Source organism: Zonotrichia albicollis, chromosome Z (assembly GCF_047830755.1).
Source record: "Zonotrichia albicollis isolate bZonAlb1 chromosome Z, bZonAlb1.hap1, whole genome shotgun sequence".
NCBI lineage: Eukaryota > Metazoa > Chordata > Aves > Passeriformes > Passerellidae > Zonotrichia > Zonotrichia albicollis.
The window spans coordinates 1,051,432-1,072,210 of NC_133860.1; the positions used below are offsets into that span (position 1 = coordinate 1,051,432).

General features: G+C 48.8%; 1 protein-coding gene across 1 annotated transcript; it reads right to left on the bottom strand.

Annotated features, from left to right (window-relative positions):
• Positions 1-3,025: 3,025 nt before the first annotated feature.
• On the bottom strand, positions 3,026-19,754 carry LOC141727136 (heat shock factor protein 5-like). The gene is given in 8 exon segments (XM_074533031.1): positions 3,026-3,812; positions 4,181-4,298; positions 4,665-5,298; positions 14,879-14,999; positions 15,995-16,161; positions 18,919-19,139; positions 19,142-19,541; positions 19,723-19,754. Coding segments are annotated over 4 exon segments (786 nt in total). The 3' UTR covers positions 3,026-3,812; positions 4,181-4,298; positions 4,665-5,298; positions 14,879-14,999; positions 15,995-16,028.
• Positions 19,755-20,779: the final 1,025 nt, after the last annotated feature.

Here is a 20,779-nt window from a genome sequence, read left to right on the forward strand (position 1 = left end):
TGAGGGATAAATGACTGAGGTGCCAATGCCATTTGACTGGGTAATTGACTGTAAGGAGGTCACTACTTGTGTCAAGGCATGGTGGTAATCTGCGCTCTTTTTTGAGTTAAAAGACAAAGCTTTGCCATCGATGTCAAATTGAGAACGACAGTACTTAGCAAGATGCTTCCCTTTCCTACATTGAAGGCAAATAGAAAGTGGTATAGGTTTGATTGTTGTTGTAGGACAATCTCTTTTCATGTGTCATGTTTACCACAAGCAAAGCAACAAGACTTTTTATCAGAGTCCAACTGCACAGTACCAACAGATTTTTTGAAAATGTTTGTGCTTCAAGGGTCTTTTCAAGCTTTTCCATTTTTTGTCCCAAATTTTCTCACAAAGCCTTTCCCAAATTATCTCCCAATGTTTTTTCTGTCTTTTCTTGAGATGCTGCAATCAGCTTTCCAAAAGCATTGACTTGCACATTAGCAAGGTGCTGTGAAGAGATGAGCTTACTGCAAGCTGTTAGCATCTGTGTTACATTTGGAGGCTGATCAGGTAAAGTTATAGTAATTTTTTACATTCTTCCTATAAGATCTTTGTTCTCATGGTGAGAAAGAGTTTCCTATTGTGGTTTTACATCATTACAACCATATCTTAAAGGTAAGGCAAGGAGTTGTTTATCTGAATCCAATTTTTTTCTAAATTTTGAAAAATATTAGACCAATTAGGTAGTTGCAATGGAAGGTTTACTTTCTGTTTAGACTGTGTTTGTTTTTCCCTTTCATCACTCCTGTATGTGATCCAGAAGAACAGGTAATGTTGTCACAGCAATCAGCTGTCCCAGGAAGCCTGCCAAGAAGCTCCAAGTTCTTGGCAGTAGTGTCACCGCAGCTACAAACTTTCCCGGGAGCCTTGCCAGAAAGGGCTGAGAAGGAGAGCTCCAAATTCTTGGTGACAGGAAGAAAGCCAGAGCCTGCTAACTCACGTCTGGATTCACTAAATTGGATCTTTTTAGATTCATACAAATCGGGCTGCTCTCCAGCTGCAGATCCTAAATTTGTGATGCTTTCCAGTGGACTGTAACAGGTTCCACATGGTATCCCCGCCTCAGGTCCAAACTGCAATCTCAGCATGTTCCCCCCCACCCCCCCGCCTCCAGCAGCAAATGAGACAGGCTTCAGGGCTTCTAAACAAACTGTCTGTGTCTCCACAGCAACTTTCCTGAGCTCTCCCACCTGCACCCCCATCCACCTCTCTGGACAGAGCCATCCCTGCCCTGCTCAAGCCCTGCCTGCTGCCCCCTGCCTGTTTCTCTGCAGGCAGAGCCAAATCCAAAGCCCCCCCACCTGCTGTAACTGGAGGCTGGGGAACCAAAAGTGGTGAAAATCCCATAAGAGTCTTGGCAGAGGAATCCATATGAAAAAATCCTTGGAGCTGCAAAACAAACTGCCTGCCTGAGCCCAATCTGAGGGGGAAGGGGAAACAGTGGCAAGGGTGACCCAGCAGCCCCTCGGCCAGGCAGAGCAGATCCCGAGCCCCCCTTGGCTGACCCTGCCTGCACAACTTCAGAACAAGATCCGGCCCCATCTTGTTCAGAAGAGGAGCAGGGCACAGAACCAGCAGCCCCTGTTTTGCAAAGCTGCCCCAAGTTCTCATCTCCCGGACCCGTTCGATTCCCAGCATCCCAGAACAAGTCCCCTGACCCCCCAAACTCTTGGAATGCATCAAAAATCCCAAACATTTTTCTGGAAATTCTGGGGGTGGATGATTTCGCGGAGGAGATGGGAGGATGCCTGGTAACAGCATCAGTGACTCAGGGAATCCCGGAAAAAGCAGAGGACACAACTGAAGCTGGAAGCTGATCTGATTCCCCTTTTCCGGGCTTCGGAGTGTTGTCCACACTGCCTGGGGAAACCCTGGACACACCAGGAGAAGGGAAGGAACCCTGAACAAAACCCGAGATTCCCCCAGAGGAGGACGAAGGCCCAGCACCACTCGGAATTAAAGTCTCAGAGCCAGGTGTTCTGTTTTGTTTTCGAGAAAATCTCTGTTACAATCATTCTGTTTAAAGCTCTCCATTAAAGGTCTGGAGACAGGCATTAGTTTGACCAAAGTTTCTTCCTTTTTGAGAGACACTAGATTGTAATTTTTCCACTTGATCTGGTCCCAGAAATCAAAAGTAAAAGCAGACTTCAAGTCTGTATTTTGAGTATTCACTTTTACCCAGATTAGTAAGTCTTTTAGTACATGCTTTGAGATGACTGAATGTCTGTTACCCTATAAAATTGTCTCAAGTTGGTAAAAGACGTCCCATTCTGCTTTAGAGAGATGGTTTCCCATCTTGTTGCCCAGAAGCCCCCAGAGTTGCTACTTATTACTGACAGGGGTATCAGCTACAGACAGCGAAGGGGACAATCCATTCCTCTTTTTAACAGCCGGGCCCCCGGCAATGGCACTGTCCATGGTCTTTTTATTTTTATGTTCCTCTAGGCTAGAAATACTCCTCACTGATGAGCAGCTTTCCCAAAACCCTCTGATTTTAAGGATTCCTACAATATATTACATAATATACATTTTAATATATATACTGTAATAAATAGAATATATTACATGTACCCTTGATCTTTTTCTCAGGCAGCAGGCCTCTGCAGTGAGTTCTGAGCCAACGTGGGGCTCTGCTACCCTCCCAAATCTGCGCTTCCCTTGCCCAGCCTGAGTGCAGGTGGGGCATGTGCTGGGCATGGCTGGAGATTTGCATGGCCAAAATCCTCCAGCATTTACATCTGCTCATGGCTTTGGGTAGCACAGATCACAGAACACCCATCTCAGCTGACAAATGGCATTTCTTACAAATCGCTACACCAGCACTGACAACACAGAAGTATACAGATCTCAGCTAAAGTTAAAAAAAAATTAATTGTCACACCACACTATTTAGAAACATACAAATAACAACTTCTGTTAACAAAAACTAATTTTTTGCCTACCTCTACAAACACTCACTATACACAGAGATGAAGGGAAAATTAACAATTTATTGCATATTATGACAAGCATACAGCCCATACAGAAATACAAAAAATATCAGTATCTCTCTCTAATACCAAGAACTCAACAAATAGAATTCCACCACAAAACAACTCCATACACATTTAAATAGAACTGAATACATATACAACTATCACAATACACGCATGTGAATATAGATTAAATGTTACCTTTTACATTCCAGAAACAAGATACATAAAACAAACCTATTTATAAAGAGACAAACAGCAGTACCAATCTAAATATCTGTACAGAAGCATCGATACAAATATACAGCTATACATCTGGATATATATGTAAATATAATATATGTAGAGATAGATCAATATACAGTTAAAAATATAAACCCAGACATACATACTTAAACAAATTCCAATAGAGCTATTAAAAAAGACATATACCGAAAACTAAATCCATATAAATAGATAACTACACAACTGTATACATAGGGAAATCTAAACACAGATATTACAACATACATAAAGAACTAGATACATATACACACAAATATGTAAATGCAAACCTGTATGTATGTATATATGTACATATATACATACTAAACTCATAAATATAATACCATGTATATAGAAATATGCCTGTACAAATAGCAGGCTACATAAGTACATATCCATATAATAATCCCTGTTCACATTCAAGTCCATGTATCTTAAAACAGAGCTCCAAGCAGAGGGATCCTAGGTGCCCCACCTTCAAAGCCTCTCCCTCGGTCTCCTCCTCCCGTGCAGAGCAGCTCTCCTGGGCAGGGGCAGCAGATGGGACATCTGGGAAGCAAAGGGAACACTGAGTGAGTATGGGGACGTTTCCCTTGGCAGCAGCTGCACTTCCATCAGGGAAGAGGAAATGTCAGAGCCTCCCCAGGAGGGTCGGAAAGAGAAAGCAGCCGAGCGGGCCAGGCTGTGGTGAGCGCAGCCGCGGCGGGACTGTCCCGCAGCCCCGGCAGAGTCGGCACAGCTGCCGGGCCCGGCCGGCACAGCTGCCTTGCCCAAGGACAGCCCTGTGCCAGCCGGGGCAGCTGCGCTGAGCAGCCCCAGCACGGGCAGGGCCCGCTCCTGCCCCGCCGGGCAGTGCCCACGGCCGCAGCCCATGGCAGCCTCAGCCCCAGCCTGCCTGCCCGGGCCTGTGGCCTCACCTGGGCTCTCTCCAGGCTGGCAGCAGCAGGTCCCCGTTCACTGCTCTTGCTGCTGTCCTTCAGCTCCTCCCTGCTGCCTCCCGTCAGTCTGTGGCTGTCCTCAAGGTCTTCCTTGCAGCTGGGGCAAAAGTGGAGGCTCTGGAATTGCTTCCAAGGCCTGACAGAGCTGCAGTCCCGGAGCCCTCTGTGCTCCCTGCTGGCCCCCTCCATCCCCTCAGCCCCACCATGCTCTCGGTGAAGCCCCAGCCCCCTTCAGTTTCTTCAGCCCCTCACAGTCCTCTCATCCCCCTCAGTCCCTTCTGAGCCATCCCGTCCCCTGAGACCCGCCACCCCATCAGCCTGTGCCACTTCCCTGTCACCTCAGTGCCACCATGGCCCTCGGCTGCCCCACAGCCCTCAGCCCCAGCAGCAGCTCAGGGTCACCGTCCCTTGGGCGCCACCGCCCCCTCAGCCCCCTCAGCCCCCTCAGCCCCCTCAGTCTCACCGTCCTTCAGCAGCTCCTCAGGGGACAGTGCCTGGGGCCAGCGGCAGCTCCCACCGCTCCAGGGACAGCCGGGGCTGGAAGTGCTGCTCCGCCCGGCCCGGCCGCCAGCTCGGACCCAGCACAGGGACAGGGGACACAGGGGGCACCGGGGGAAAAGCAAGAGGTGAAAAAGGCAGCCGAGGGGGAAAGAGGTAAAGATGCAGCCTAGGCCTACACAGCTCAATCTATGCATCTAAACTTCCACATACCTCTAAATAAATAATTATGCGCATTTCTAAATCTATATGTAAGTGCCTAAATGCAAGCATCTAAATGTAGACGTCTAAATGTAGGCGTCTAAATGTAACTCTATTAATATATAAATGTAAATCTCAAAATCTAGAAATGTAACTAATTCTATCCCATCTATAACAATATAGATCAATTTAACTGTATAGGTGTATATACATGCACATATAAACACACCTCTATAAATCTATAAATGTAACTATATGGATATAGAAATAGAATTGTAGAAATCTATAAATCTATGTATACATGAAGGGATTCCACCTGCCCGATGGTCACAGGCTCTCCCTCTGATCCTTCTTCCCATGCAGGGCAGCCTTCCTGACAGGGCAGATCAGCTGGAAATCTGGGAAGCAATGGGAACACTAGGTCAGTACTGGCTTCTGTTCATCCTTCCCTTTGGAAGTTACTGTCCTTCTATCAAAGACTGTAAAAGATGGCCAGAAAGGCAGACTCTCACTTGGCAATTTGAAACCTGCTCTTCAAATAGCCAGACTCCATCCAAGTGTTTAAAACATCTGAAATTTTGAAGTATCCCAATAAACTCAAAGCCCTTGCACTGCAAAGGGCCCCCATGAGAGCTTGAAACACAGACAGCCCCAGCTGCCACAGAGAAGCCCTGCCTGGTTCTTTCTCTGTGCTGACAGAGACCTCAGTCCTCATTGAAATGGCTGAAGCTGAAGGTGCTGGGAGCTGAGTAATGAACTAGCACCGTTCCCTGCCATCTACAACCTGCCCTCTGCAGTGAGCAACAGCTCCTCCAAAACAACCACCAGCTCTGGGATGAACAGCTCTTGGACAAACGACCAGATAATACTGACTTTGGCATTTATATATTAGCTTATGCACGTTGTTAGTGATTATAAGTATTGAAAAATAGCATCAGTTGGAACTCTTTTAGCTGCTTGTTAAAGTAACATAATCTATCAGCTTAAGTGTGCATTGTGCTGCTCATAGAAATAGTAGTGTAATGAATATAATATCTACACATCACTTATGGAAATGATCGTGTGATGAGTGTATTGTGTTACAGACCCTAGCAAAACATAAGGGGAAAAAAAAGGCTTGTGTGTAACTAAAAACAGTGTAAGGCCGTCCAATGACCAACCTGTCCAAATGATAAAATAACCCTGACACAAACCAGAGCACCAGAGAACAATTAGAGAATACCATGTTAAATTTAAGGAGGACATACTAAAGCCTTATCAGAGGATGTGAAACAGCAGGAAGGAGACACAAGAAGAAATAAAATATATTGACCTGACACACAGGATGTCATGCAATAAGCCAGAGTGTGGGAGACAGCCATGGAGAAGACGAACCTGGAATGCCTCACCCTCACCTCACCTAGACCCTTGGATTTTCCCTCACTAAGCCCTGCTGGATCTGCCATGCCAAGAGTCCTCTCGTCACTCTGGTGACGCTTTGATTTCACCACCTGGGCTCAGGCGTCTGGGGGGCTGGGGGAGCTGTCCAGGCAGCCCAAAGTGGAGACGCTCTCGGTGCTGCAGGCACCCCGACAGCACCTGCCTGGGGAAGCTGCTCTGGCCACACGGTGTTGGTGCCCGAACAGGGACCCTTGGCAGGTGTCCAGTCCTGCAGAGCATCTCCCGAGAGTCCATGGATCTGTGATTCTGCATTGTGAGGAAAAAAGCATCGTTTGGAGCCAGCTCCAGGAGGAGCTTTTTCCTTCATTTTTTGAGGACTGGTACTCCTGGCCTGTCTGGAATTGCTTCCAAGGCCTGACAGGAAAAATCCTCCTTTGGATTTTTCTGAGAGAAGACTGCAACTTTGGAGGAAGCTTCCAGAAGCCAAAGAACCAAGAGGAGCCCGCCAGCCCCTCCCAGGCATCTTCCTTTTGCTTGTGTGTCTTTGATCAGTGAGTGCTTGCAGCAAGGGCTGCCAGGTGCCCGGGAGAGGGCACCACATACAGCCTCGTCCTTTTTTTTTTTTTTTGTATTTTTTTTGTCATATGGGGGGAAGATTTTGGGTTTTGGGGAAAGATGGGTAGTCGTTTGTCCCCGGCCCAACAAGAGTTCTATGTCCAAGTTAAAGCTACCCTGGTTTTGTGAGATATTTCTTTTTCAAAGAGGAACCTCAAATCTTTTGTTCACTTTTTGTTTGAACATTTTCCCAAGATTACTCGGGATGACATTTCTTTGGTTTCATTTTGGGGGAAAGTTGTGTGAAGCATTTATGATATACAAGTTAAGGGTAATTATAATGTAGGCAAGGTTAATCCTATTTTAGATTCAATTCTTAAGATAGTAAAATCTAAGTGGGAAAACAGGGTCCCCGGTTCTCCTCTCCCATGTTCCTCCCTCCCTGATTCTAACTCTGCTTCCCCTATGAGTGGGATGGGAGCCAAATCCTGCCCACAGGCACAGCATTGTTACCTACTCCCTGCTGCCTTCCACCCCATTCAGTCCCTCTCTCATGCTGGACCTGGCCACTCAGCCTGAGCCCTGTCCACTCCCTCGTGCCTAACTCCCTGTTTCCCAGTTCAATCCCCAGTTCTAAACGTGTTAACACTGAAGTACAAAATGTCGCCAATCACGCAGTCGGGCGCCTAGATTATTTTCCACAAAATGGTGTCTCTCCTCCTTCACCCCCTTGCTTTCCCGCCCCTCCACCTCCCATCTATCATGTGCCGAGCCCCAGCCCTGAATCGAGTCCCTTCCCTACATTTGTGAATGCCTCGATGGTGTCACGTTGGGACCCACCCTTTCCGTCCCTTCCACCACACGCTTGGGTGAACCTCCTGTGGGCTGTGCCTGCCTCCATGAAGGCCACACCCCAGTGGGTGGGTCAGGCCCACCACCAGACCACGCCCATCCCCCTCCAGCCTCTTCTGGTTCCCAGGCCACCAGAACCGGAAGTAGGCCTGGCCGGAAGCAGGCCATCTTAGCCTGCTGGCACCCAAGGCACCAGGTCCAGCCAGTCAGTCAGAGACTCTGTGCCCTTGCCTGCCCGGTCTCATCCTCCGAGGAGGACGGGAACAGTAACACCCCCGGCAGCACGATCAAACCGGGAGAAAGCTGGACGTGGATCAGGGAAGAAGCCTTAACGGGAGGGTGATTTGGGCTTGATGAGAGACCTTGATTGTTTTGCGGCACCGGTCATTGAAAAACAAGGGAGGAATCTGCTATGGGAGCAAATTCCATACACCGAGGTGAAGGGGTTGAGAAAGGCAGTGAAAGATTATGGCTGGAATTCACCTTATTTTAAAAATGTTCTGGACTTAACTTTTACTGGAAATGTCGTAATCCCTCATGACTTGCGATATATTGCCACTGCATTATTTTCTCCCACTAAATTTTTATTATGGGAGATGCAATGGAGAAAACTGTTAAAGCCCATTCTTTCTAAAAATGATTAAAGTGCTGTGCTAGGAGAAGTGGAAGAAGGCCTTGAAGCTTTAGCAGGGGAGGGGGAGTTCTCCAGACCAGAAGACCAGGTCATGCTACCTGCTGATGTTCTAGATGATATCAAAGCTGCTGCAAAGACTGCTTCTTTTAAAGATCCCTGATGGAAATACCCACCTCCAGAACTTTTCTTCAATCCACCAAGGGATTGAAGAGACATTTATTAAGTTTGTTGACTGCCTCTGAGAAGCCATTGAGCACCAAAATTATAATGTTGAGGCCAGGGATCAGCTCCTGAGGAAAATGGACATGACCAATGCCAACGTAGAAACAAAAAAGATCATCAGAACTCTCCCTCAAGAACCTGAGCTGACCATCCCCCAAAGGGTCCCCCTTTGCCCAAATGTATATCCTATCTGGACAAGGCTATTTAGATTATGATAATGACTTTCATGTCTATTTTTCTAAGAGTTTAAGTAAAGAAAGACTGCTCATTTCTTCTGTTGTTTCCCAAAAGGGAAAGTCCATCAAACTGAACATGGTGGCAGACACCGGCATGGACGTTTACCATCCTTCCCAAGGCAGAGTGGCCTCGTGACTGGGAGCTGGTGCCCCTTTGTGCCACAATTTCTGGCATTGAGGGAGCTGTCAATTCTTTGAGAAGCAAACACTTGGTAAGCTTGGAGGGATCCGAGGGGCAGATTGCCACCACTCAGCCTTTTGTTCTTTCTTCTGACATCAAATTACTTGGTAGGGATGTTTTCTCCCAGTGGGGAGCCTGCCTTGATATCCCCGACCCTCAGTGGGAATTTTAGTATGGGCCACTGCAGAGCATACCTCCCCACCTCTCCACTGGAAGATCAACACACCAGTGTGGGTGGACCAGTCACCCCTCCAAGAAGAAAAATTGACCGTGCTCCATGAACTAGTGGAAGAGCAAATGCGCCTGGGACACCTTGTACCATCCACTAGTCCCCGGAACATCCCCGTCTTTGTTATTAAAAACCCGGCAAAGACCTACGTAAGGTCAATGAGGTTATTGAGGACATGGGCCCCCTACAACCTGGCCTCCCCTCTCCCTCCTTGCTTCCCCGAGATTGGCAGCTCGTGACCCTTGATATCAAAGATTGCTTTTTTAACATCCCGCTGTACCCTGGAGATGCTCTCAGGTTCCCATTCTCTGTCCCATCTGTCAACCATAAAGAACCTTTCCAAAGGTACCATTGAGTCACTTTGCCTCAGGGAATGAAAAATTCCCCAGTGCTCTGCCAGACCTTTGTCACACAAGTACTATCTCCAGTGCAAAAGATGTTTCCCGAAGCTATAATCCTACATTACATGGATGGCGAACTAATCTGTGCTTCCACCAAGTCTTACTTAGACATAGCACTTTCCAAGACTATCGCAGCTATCAAAAGTGTGGGGTTTCAGATAGCTCAGGAAAGAATCCAAATATCAAGCCTGTGGAAGTACCTCTGTTTTTTAATTATGGGAAGGACCATCGTGCCTCAAACTCCATCCATCAACAAGCACCCCAGACATAAAGAGACATGCAGCAGCTGTGCAGCATCATCACGTGGTTCCGACCTCTCCTGGGCCTCACCCCAGAAGAACTGCCACCGCTCTTCAACCTTCTATGAGGAGACAGCGATCTGGCTTCCCCATGCTCGTTAACGCTGGGAGCCTGTGAAGGTTTGGAGAAAGTCGCCAACGCCATCAAGCACCACCAGGCACATCGGATTGACTGGTCCCTCCCCCTCATCCTTGGTATTTTTGGTAAGTGCCCAAACTTCCAAGCACTGCTCTTTCAGTGGGATGATACTTCAAAAAACCTAGTAATCATCATCCAGTGGCTTTTTCTGCTGCACTAACCACGTACAACAGTTACCACCCCCACAGAACTGGTAGCCAAACTTATTATTAAAGGCCGACATCATCTCCAGACCCTCGCAGCTTGCGATCCGGCATGCATTTACCTCCCTTATATTTTGGAACAATTGGATTCTCCGCTACAAACAAATGAACATCTGCAAAATTCATTAGACAGTTATCCCAGACAAATTTCAATTCGTTATTCTAAGCACAGACTTTTAAAAGATTCATTGCATTTGGCCCCAAAATCCTATAAAAATAAAACTCATGTTAAAAACGCTATCACAGGTTCACTGATGGTTCAGGCAAATCTCACGAGTTAGTGTTCACCTGGAGAGCCCCGGACACTCAGAAGGGGGAGTCTGATGTCCAAGTTGTTGAAGGCTCCCCTCAGATTGCAGAACTTGCTGTAGTTGTGAGAGCATTTAGAAAATTCCAACAACCCTTCAATTTAGTCACAGATTCTGCATATGTCACCGGGATAGCAGAGCGGGCAGAGCATGCCCTGCTCAAAGAAGTCCAAAAAAAATTACACCGCCTCCTCTCTGAATTAATTTGCCTCATCTCCCACAGAGAGCAACCTTATTACATCCTGCACAGCCGGCCTCACACAGAGCTGCCAGGATACATCACTGAGGGCAACTGGAAAGTAGACTTGTTAGCAATGGCAGTGAGTGCCACTCTCATTTTCCCCACTGTACCACATGTCTTTCAACAGGCTTGTCTAAGCCATGCATTCCTCCATCAGAATGTCCCAGCTTTGGAATGTCAATTTAAGATTTCCAGACACCAAGCCAAGGCAATTATCTCCACCTGCCCCAACTGCCAGTCCCTCCCTTTCCCTTCCATAACATCAGGAGTCAACTCAAGAGACTTGGGAGCTTTAGAACTCTGGCAATCTGATGTGAGTCACTATACCCCATCTGGATGCTTGAAATATATACCTGTGTCAATACACACGTTCTCTGGAGCAGTGTTCGCCTCCACTCACACAGGGGAAAAGTCAAAAGATATCATAAAGCATTTTTATATGGCATTTGCCACCTTAGGCATCCCAAAAGTTATAAAAACAGACAATCGCCCTGGGTTCACCTCAGAACAGTTTAAAGAATCTTACAATTATGGGGCATCAACCATTGTATTGGCATTCCTCATAACCCCACTGGCCAGTCAGTGGTTGAAAGAGTTCATAAAGAAATAAAAAGAATACTTGAACAACAGCACAATGCTGAGTTAACTATGTCCCCAACAGAAAGACTTTGCAAAGCATTTTATGACCAAGTCATGAACTTTAGGAACTGCTCTGCGAAGGAGGCAAACCCACCTATTCTCAGACACTTCCATAGCAACACTTATGCCCATTTAAAAGAGAGACCTCCTGTTTTAATAAAAGACCCCGACTCAAAATGTATCAAAGGTCTGTACCCCCTGATAACCTGGGGAAGAGGGTACGGGTGTGTTTCCACAGAGCAAGGCCCCTGATGGATCCCAGGAATATTTGTCCAAACTTACCTGAACACCGCAACAGATGGTAAAACTACAACAGACCACGTCGACGTACCCCGATGCAGAACGCTTCAGAGGACACTGTTGCCTGGCGTCACCAAAGAAAGAAGTCTACCCAGCCAAATGTCATCACCAGAGTCTTAATTTCCTGGAGATATTTCCCCATAGCCAGTAACCCTACAGATTGAGGGATTCCCTCAATCCCTCCCATAACCCCTACCCATTACCCCCATAACCCCATTACCTGTTTCTCTAACCTATTGAGTTAAATATGAGGATGAGACAGATAGGAAAACCAAAGATCTAATGCATAGTAGAGATAAATCAAAGAAAATTACAGTGACAACTAGCTTTTCCATTCATGTTTCTATCAGTGCTGAAGCAGTTAATAACTGACTCACTTGAAGACCAGATGGCCACTCCCAGGACACCCCAAAATACCTTAACTGCTGCTGCCAGCGTCATTGTCCTCCTGTGCATCCAAACAGTGGTTGGATGGGTTGTGCCACAACCAACAGAAAATGTATGCGTCACATTGTCACAATCTCTCAAACAAGATAACTTTTGCATGGCCATGGGAAGTGTAAAAGACCTGCTGTCTACGTGTCTGGTAGGAATCCCCCATCACCAAATGAATATTCCCATGCAGGTAAGAAGCTCAGCCCGGTAGACACCTGGGACAAGTGGACGAAGATCATAACACATACGCCACAAGAGCCCCAGGAACTAGACCTACTGGGCTCCTCAAAAGCTACTTATTGTGTAAACTTTTTCTATGAACCACCCCAACAAAATTGGCATGAGAAATCCAAACCACAGATGATACTAAGAAAGCATATATCACTAAATGGTAAGAGATGAAATGTTGTTGGCTGGTGCAATTATACTGCCAAAACATTATCTAAGTCCTCTCAGTTTCCCAGAGTGCTTCCCAAGGGAGTGTTTCTCATCTGTGGTGACAGGGTGTGGGCAGGGATCCCCTTGAAGATCAAAGGGGGCCCCTGCAGCCTTGGTCAGCTTACTACCCTCACTCCAAACACTCCACAAATTAAAAAATTTGGAAATGAGAAACTCAATTGGTGTGCAAAAAACGATTGTACCCCCAATTGGATCAAAAATGTGATGACAAAATTTATAATTGGGGCAAGATAAAGATAGTCAAGGTTTCCATCTTTCTACCATGGCTTGCAGCTGCAAAGGCCCTCAGTGAGCTTTCTCACCTGGAGTGCTGGCTTAGTAAGCAGACCAACGCTACGTCTGCTGCCCTATCAGACCTTCTAGCAGACAAGGAAACCACCAGACATGCCACCCCTCAGAACAGGGTGGCGCTCAACTTCCTGCTGCTCTCCCATGGCCATGGTTGTGAGGATTTTGAAGGACTTTGTTGTTTTAACCTGTCATCAAAAAGCACATCGATCCAGGCCAACATCAAACAAATGCAAGAGCAAATGAAGACTCTTGTTACTGAAGATAAAGTTGTGGACATGATGGGCAAAATGCTCATGCAGTGGGGCATTCTTGGGTGGGTGGCCCCCATTCTTAAAAGTTTATTGTGGGTCCTTCCTCATAGTTGTTATTGTTTCAAGCAGCACTGCTGTGTTTTTAAAAAACAATCGACAAAACACAAGGAAATGTTTATTTAATAAACAAAAAAGAGGGAGATGTGGAAGACAGCCATGGAGAAGACGAACCTGGAATGCCACAGAAGGACACCACTGTTTAAGTTAGGGTGACAGACTGGCACAATTCCCAATGGTTGTTTCCTTGTTAATGTTAATGGGCTGTTGTCAATCGACTGCTGTCTGTCCCCCAGTTCCAGAAAGTTCTGTACTCCCCATTCCTCCATTGACTTTCCCTGAGAGACCCCTCCCACTCTCATCTCCCATTGGTGTGTCCTGTGTCACTCCACATTAACTCCACCCCTGACTCCCTTCCCCATTGGATAATTTGTACCCTGGGCCCTTCTACCTTCTCCCAATTATATACCCTGGCCCCACCCCTGCTCCTGGCTCTTTGCCCCTGGTTCCCTTCAGCAGCAGTTGTCCTTCTGCTTGCTCCTATTTCCTTCCTCACCCTCACCTCACCTGGACCCTTGGATTTTCCCTCACTAAGCCCTGCTGGATCTGCCATGCCAAGAGTCTTCTCGTCACTCTGGTGACGCTTTGATTTCACCACCCGGGCTCAGGCGTCTGGGGGGCTGGGGGAGCTGTCCAGGCAGCCCAAAGTGGAGACGCTCTTGGTGCTGCAGGCACCCCGACAGCACCTGCCTGGGGAAGCTGCTCTGGCCACCCACACCGAAGTGTGAAGTCACACAAAGGAGATTCCAAAACATCAGAAATTTCCCAAGAATGTTTGAATAATGCATGAAACACGTTAATGCATCTCAGAAATGTAACAGTAAAATGATAACACTGTCTCTATACAACAGGTGTTCTTTGGGTGTTGGCCAAGAGCACCCCAGTGCTGCAAATATTGTCCTTTTTTATCCTGTTAGTATTAAAGTTTTAAAAATTCTAAGCAATGTATTGTGGGTTTCACAGCTGGAAGGGAAAGAGCTCCCTACCAGGCCTGCAGGCTGCACCAGCTTTACTCAAAAATGCAGATCCAAAGTGCTCTATCTCTCCTTTAGTTCTCCCTAACTTGGGGTAATTTCAGTTTTTCTTTGAGTTGCTGGATTAGTGACTAATGATTTCCTTGGCCTCAGAGTTTCTGATGCTTGTATTTTTAATGTATCTCACTACAGCTATCAGCAGACTGGCACTACATTGATTTAATGCTTGGAGACAAAAAGCTCAGACTTCTACCCTGACCTTTTACTGGGCTTTTCCTCTCTTGCTTCAAGAGTCACTCAGTGTTGCCTCCAGCTCACTGACACACTGCAGCAAATTTATCCATGGACATCAGCACAAAACTGGGACACCCGGCTTGGTGACACAACTCCCACAAGGTCAGGTTTATTCCCTGCTCTCTTGCCCCAGCAGAGGACTCAGGGTCAGAGCCTCTGGAAAAGCGTGGAGGGCAGGGCTCAGGCAGGTTGTGCCCGTGCAGGATTTGAACTCAAAGCACCAGGAAGCACCAAGCCTGCAGACAGGAACTCAGCCCTTCTCATCTCCCTTCCTGCCAGAGGCAGGCTCAGAGCAGCCATCTCACCCCTCTCTAAACCAGTGGGGGCTCTGTCCTTACCAAGCTCCTCGGGCTCCTGGGAATTGTTCCTGCAGCTCTCGGTGCCAGGCAAAGCTCCCTCTGCTGCAGCTCTGTCCACAGGCTCCCCTCTTGAAGACTCAGGGGCAACATGAATATTCCCCTTGAAAGAGAAACAGAAAGGAAGAAACTCTTCTCACCACTTACACAAAACACCTGGTCCAACACCTCCATAGCTCACACATTTAATCCCTTGTTCCTAACAAGAACTTTGGGCCCCAAAGCCCTTCAACAGTCAAAAAGATTTGACTTCTCAAACACAGTCCAAAAGCTGTCAAAGCTGACAGTGTTGAACATGGGGGTGACACCGAACACATGGAATGGCTGCTAAGGAAGGAGTCCTGCCAGCTCCTGGCACAGGGATGTGCTCTTCCCTCCACTGCCCTGAGCACAGCAGTCTCATCCAGGCTGCAGCTTGGCAGGGACAGCATGGGAACACACATCTCTTCCCACAGAGATGCCCAAGAGCAAGGCGACTGAGCTCTGCAGCACGGACAGCACGACTGGCCAGTTTGCCCAGCTGAGGATTTCCCAATGGAAACTGGACTGCAGGCAGCGGCTAACTGAGAGGACAAGAAAGCTGCAGCTGCAGCCCAGCCCCAGCCACAGCTCTGGGAGCGCCCACACCACAGCAGGGCTCACACAGCAGCAGCAGCTGCAGCCCAGCCCTTGCTTTGCCTCGGCCTTGCCACCCAAAAGAGGCACAGCCCACATCTGCTGCTGCTACAGAGGCACCTCTGGCATGCCCCTCCCTGCACAGGACACTTGGCCTTCAGTGCCACTTCTCCAAACACTCTTCTCCTCTTTCCCAGCAAACAAAGCCTCTTAGAACCTACAAAGCTTCCCCTTCCTCACCACAAATGCCCCTGCACCAGGGATGCTTCCCAGTAGGAGCAACCAAACACGGTGAACACCTTTCATCCTCATTTAAGGGCTGTCCCCCTTTTTCATTCCCTCTTCTTCTGGAAATCTTCTTTCAGCAAGCAAAGCCTTCCTTTCCATTCACAGCTGAACTCGAGGAGCTTTTCCTTCTCAGCCATGCAACAACATTCACAAGCTCTCAGTCCAGCCCCTTTCTTCCCTGTCCAATGCAGTTACCTGAGCAGAGGGAGAAAACATCTCCTCCGGCGTCTCAAGCACCATGTCCAGATCCGGCGGTGGCAATTCCTCTTCCCCAGGAGTATTCCACAGCCAGCTGGGGGCTGTCCATGCTGCACAACCTGCACTGCCAGCTGGAGTGCTGGGGGCTGAAGTGTCTGGGATGGCTGCAAGAATCCAAACACATTGGTCAGGCTCCACAATGTGTCTTTGGGACGCAGAGCTCTAGTGCTGCCTTGCATCAAACATCACAGGAAGCACACAGCAACCTCCATTCCAGAAATGTGTTCAGACTTCCCAGGGGATTGGAGGAGTGAGTTCTTCCTCTTAAAAATATTTATCCAGGTTGGCATGTACATAGATTAAAGCATGGACTGGAAATCTGATATAGACACACACACACACACTCAACACACACAAACCCCTTGTAATCACAGCCTTTTACATCTTCCCAGCAGCTTTGGGATTTGGCTACATTTGGTTTCTCATCACAAAAGACCACAGAAAGTGGATTCACCTAGGAAGAGCCCAGATCTGCAGACACACACGCCGAAATGAAACTGTGAGTTTATTCTAAAACCAGCCTTGTGGGTGAGGCAATGTTCTGCAGCTGCAGCTGTTGTGGGGCGCACAGAGCTCATTTCAATGGCATGGCTTGATTTGCAGGGCAGACAGTCTTAAACATCTACAATATCCTATCGGGGTCCTAGTTTGGCTTCATTCAGAAAGAGAGGAGAGTGCGCCTAACACTGACCACTTTGTTAGGCAATAACTTGCTTTGCCCTTGTACCCCTACAGAGGCTGTCTGCAAAATGCCCAGAACACCCTCCAAATCTGCAGCCAGGACAGGAAAAGCAGTCAGAGAATCTTTCTGTTTTCAAGGTCCCTCTTCCTAGGTGACTTGACACTTTCTACCTGATTCTCACTTGATATCTACCCATGATAGATCACTGCAGGAAAACACTTTAAAGGGTGTGAAGGTCTGCCCAAAATGAACGGGTGACGAATGATTTTTGGGTGCAAAAGTAACCAGCAAAGGCACAGGGGTTTTGCAGTAGCAAATCAACAAGATGCAATTTATTGATGGTAACCACAGCTAAATATGTGTTAGGTTAGAGGATCCGGGGAAGAGAAGGGAAAAAGGAAGGAAAGAATGTTAGGGAATGGGGTATAGCTACCAAGGCGTGATGCCTTTGGGGTCCCGCCGCCGATGCTGGCTGGTACACGTCTTGGGGAGATCCTGGAGAGGCAGTCGAACCGAACTCCAGATATACTGTTCTTGGTTGGGGGAAGGGTGGCCGAAATTAGGTTTCCATGGAGGGGAAAAGGATAGATTATTCCATTGTTTCCATGGCCGAATGCTCGCAGGTACATTTACTCTGGGCAGGTTCTCCCCCTTCCCTGAGTTGGGAGGGGGTACAGTCCCAGTCTCTGGAAGGAGGTGGCCAGGGGGGTGCCATGGGGGTGCCAATAGGGTGCCAGTAGGGTTCTTGATTCTTTGATGAGGGGATTCGCATCTCTGTTGGTCTGTCAGGGTGGTTGAAGACAGGCAAGAGGGGTCTTCTCTTGGAGGGGGGGAGCTGCCCCAGAGCTCAGTCCAGCCAGGCCGGAAGTTTGGAAGAAAGTCCAGTTCCATTGTTCAGAACAGGGCAGCATGCCCCCTTCGAGTACAGCATGGCATGTTCTGCAGACACCATCTGTAAACACACTAAATACGCATGAGACTTTCTTTCCCAACTTGCTCAACAGTTTTTAACCCTTCGGTGGTCCTTTTCTCATGACAATTGTGAGGCAAAAACTGAAGGATTTCCGGATGGACTTCCAGAAAGGGTCATTAACCCGGACCTGCTTGAAAAGCAAAGGTAGAAGCTCTTTCCCTACCTGATGGCCTGCGGGCTGGCAACTGCTGCTCTGAAGATGTGCAGCTGCTCCTCTCTGGAGAGGCCATGGAAGGGTTGTAATGGTCTATGGGAACTAGAGGAATGATGAGCTCAGGTTGGCATTTAAACTCCATGAGAATCAGCAGAATGAAGAGCTCATGGTTGAGATGAAATTTGCTTGTGCGTGGCTCCTCCAATGAAACCCTGAGAAGTCCAGATGTGGCAAACACTTTCTTGGGAGAAGCTAGGAAAACCTCAGAGTCGTGAGCACCTGCACTTAGCCTGGAAGGGCCTGGAGTCAGCTCTAAATAATCCTCGGGTGAGGCAGCACTGAGGTCCTGGTATGAGAGCACTGTGTATCAGTGAGGGAAGATGAAAAGGGAAGCAAAGGGAAGGCTGGGTTGCTATTGGTCTTTGGGTGTGTTTCCCTTGTCAGCAACTGTACTTCTGTCAGAGAAAACAAAAGCTCCCAACGTCCCAAACAGGGCAAGAAAGCAGAAGACAAAACCCCCCATATGTTCTGGGGCTATTCAACTAGCAATTCCTTCTCCATTTAGCTCTCCCCTATTTGTTCAACTGTCTGGGAGAACTGTCCTGCTGCTGTTCCTTGGCAGGAGACAGCTGCAAGAAACCCAACTGGTAGATCTTTTCCCCAGTGCCCCAGAGGGAAAGGAGGCTCCCTCCAGCTGGGCGTGACCAGGACTGAGCCCTCGGCTCACACGCACTCACAGAGAGCCCCCCAGGCATCCCAGGGCAGGGCAAGGAGCAGCGCCAGCCACGGCGCACGGCTGGGCCAGCTGCAGCCGAGCGGGCCAGGTTGTCATGAGCGCAGCCGCGGCGGGACTGTCCCGCAGCCCCGGCAGCCCGGCAGAGCCGGCACAGCTGCCGGGCCCGGCCGGCACAGCTGCCTTGCCCAAGGACAGCCCTGTGCCAGCCGGGGCAGCTGCGCTGAGCAGCCCCAGCACGGGCAGGGCCCGCTCCTGCCCCGCCGGGCAGTGCCCACGGCCGCAGCCCACGCCACCCGCAGCTCCCACCCCGTCTCACCGGTTTATGGCAGCTGCCCGGTGGGGAAGAGGGCAACACCGCTCCGTGTGCAGCTGCTGGAAGCGGCTGTAGCCTTCCCGCCCCGCCGCCAGCTGCTGTCTGTTGGCCGCACTCCAGCGCTTGATACGGGCAAGGAGGTTGGGGCGGTCACGGCGGTGCCGGAGCGGAGCCAGGCCCCAGCATTGCCTAGCGCAGCTGAGCCAACCCAGCCCGGCACCCTGTGGAAGCTGTAGCGGTGGAGCTGGAGCACGAAGCTGCGGAACTGCGTAGCTTGTAAGGAGTACGGGGCCGCCTGGCAGGCATTGCTCAGGCTGAGCAGCTCCCGCTGGAAGAGCCAGCGGTCGACGAGCAGCCCCTGGGCCCGGCTGTCCCAGCGCACGGAGCGGACGCGGGGGCTGTTCACCAGGCGCCACAGCTTGGCGGGGAGGGTGCTGGCGCTGAGCCTGGAGGGCAGCGGCAGCTCCGCCGTGGCGCTGATCGCACCCCGCGCAGGCCGGACTTGGAGGGGACTAGCGCGGCAGAGCCGGGGCTGCGGGCGGGGCAGCTCCGGGGGTGGCCGCGCTCCACACATCAGGGAAGGGAAGGGCAGGGCCTGGTATGGCACGACAGGGCAGTGGAAGCCCCTGGTGAGGGCACTGGGAGCAGTTACAGGCTCTGTCCCCACCCTACATCCCCTGCCTGGGTAACCATCAGTGACAGAGAGGAAGGACATTGCTCTGTCTTGGCTGGGGAAAGGGCGAAAAGAGGGAGTTAGAACATATTCATTTGGTCTCCTTTTCAGAAGACTAGCTGGTTTTATCTCACCATGTCTGCCTGTCTTTGGCAGAGTTGGCCATTTCTCGTGATTTGGAGTCAGCTACAGCAGCAGGAAGGGGCAGCAATTTTGTCAGCATTGTCATCAAAGCTAAAGTGCTGCCCCATGGATGGATGTTGCTTTATTCAAGGGATTTTTGACCTAGAATTGTAGCAAACTCATGCTGGTGTCTTCCCAAACAGCGTTGCTGTTTTCTTTCCTCAGGAATCACCTCTTCTTTTTCTTCCCCCATGTGGGGAGAGCTCCCATGCAAATGCCTCCTGCAGCCAACTCTTGTCACTGTAGACTGACAAAGGAGATCTTGCAATGGAGAGAGACTCCCTAGAGCTGCTGTGGGGAGCTGAAGGGAGAAGCTTTGTCCCTTAGTCTTGAAGTCTTGTTGGGGATGTGAAAAACCACTGCTTACTTTGAAAATTTTAAGGTTTTTTATGAAACCTTAACAAAAACACAACAAAAGGACTAAATAAGGAAAAAGCTACAGCTCTGGGAACTGCCCTTAATGCACACCGCATGGCCAGTTCATCTTCAAGATGGATGCTCAGTCTTTTATACCCCTAGAGGTTACATTATCAAGCCTGGGCCCCTCCCAGAGTATGTCAGTCAGCTCTTCTTTGCCATTTATTGATGGAAACTGCTTTTTTGTAACTTGATTGGAGGTCAGGTGTTGCCATGCCACATCCCCTAAGCAACAAGGTTTTCCATTCTCAGCTGCCCCATGTAAGGGACACGTGCACACCTTTTTTTCTACCTGTCCTAGACAACCCTGGCTGTCTGATGGCAAGAATACAGGGAGAAAACAGAGGACATCTAAACTGCAATAACATAACTATACCTCACCACAGGTTTTCTTAATATTCACACAATAGTTATCTTTTAATTGCAAGAGCAAATCATCTCATTATCTATCTATAACAGGAGCTTCATGTGTTCACCCTGGCAGTAAATTCTTGGGTGTCATGATTATGAGCCTGGATTTCCCCAGGCTCTTAAATGGAGAAAACTTGGAGACATTTTTCGTTGCTAGAAAACAAAGCTACATTTTCAGTG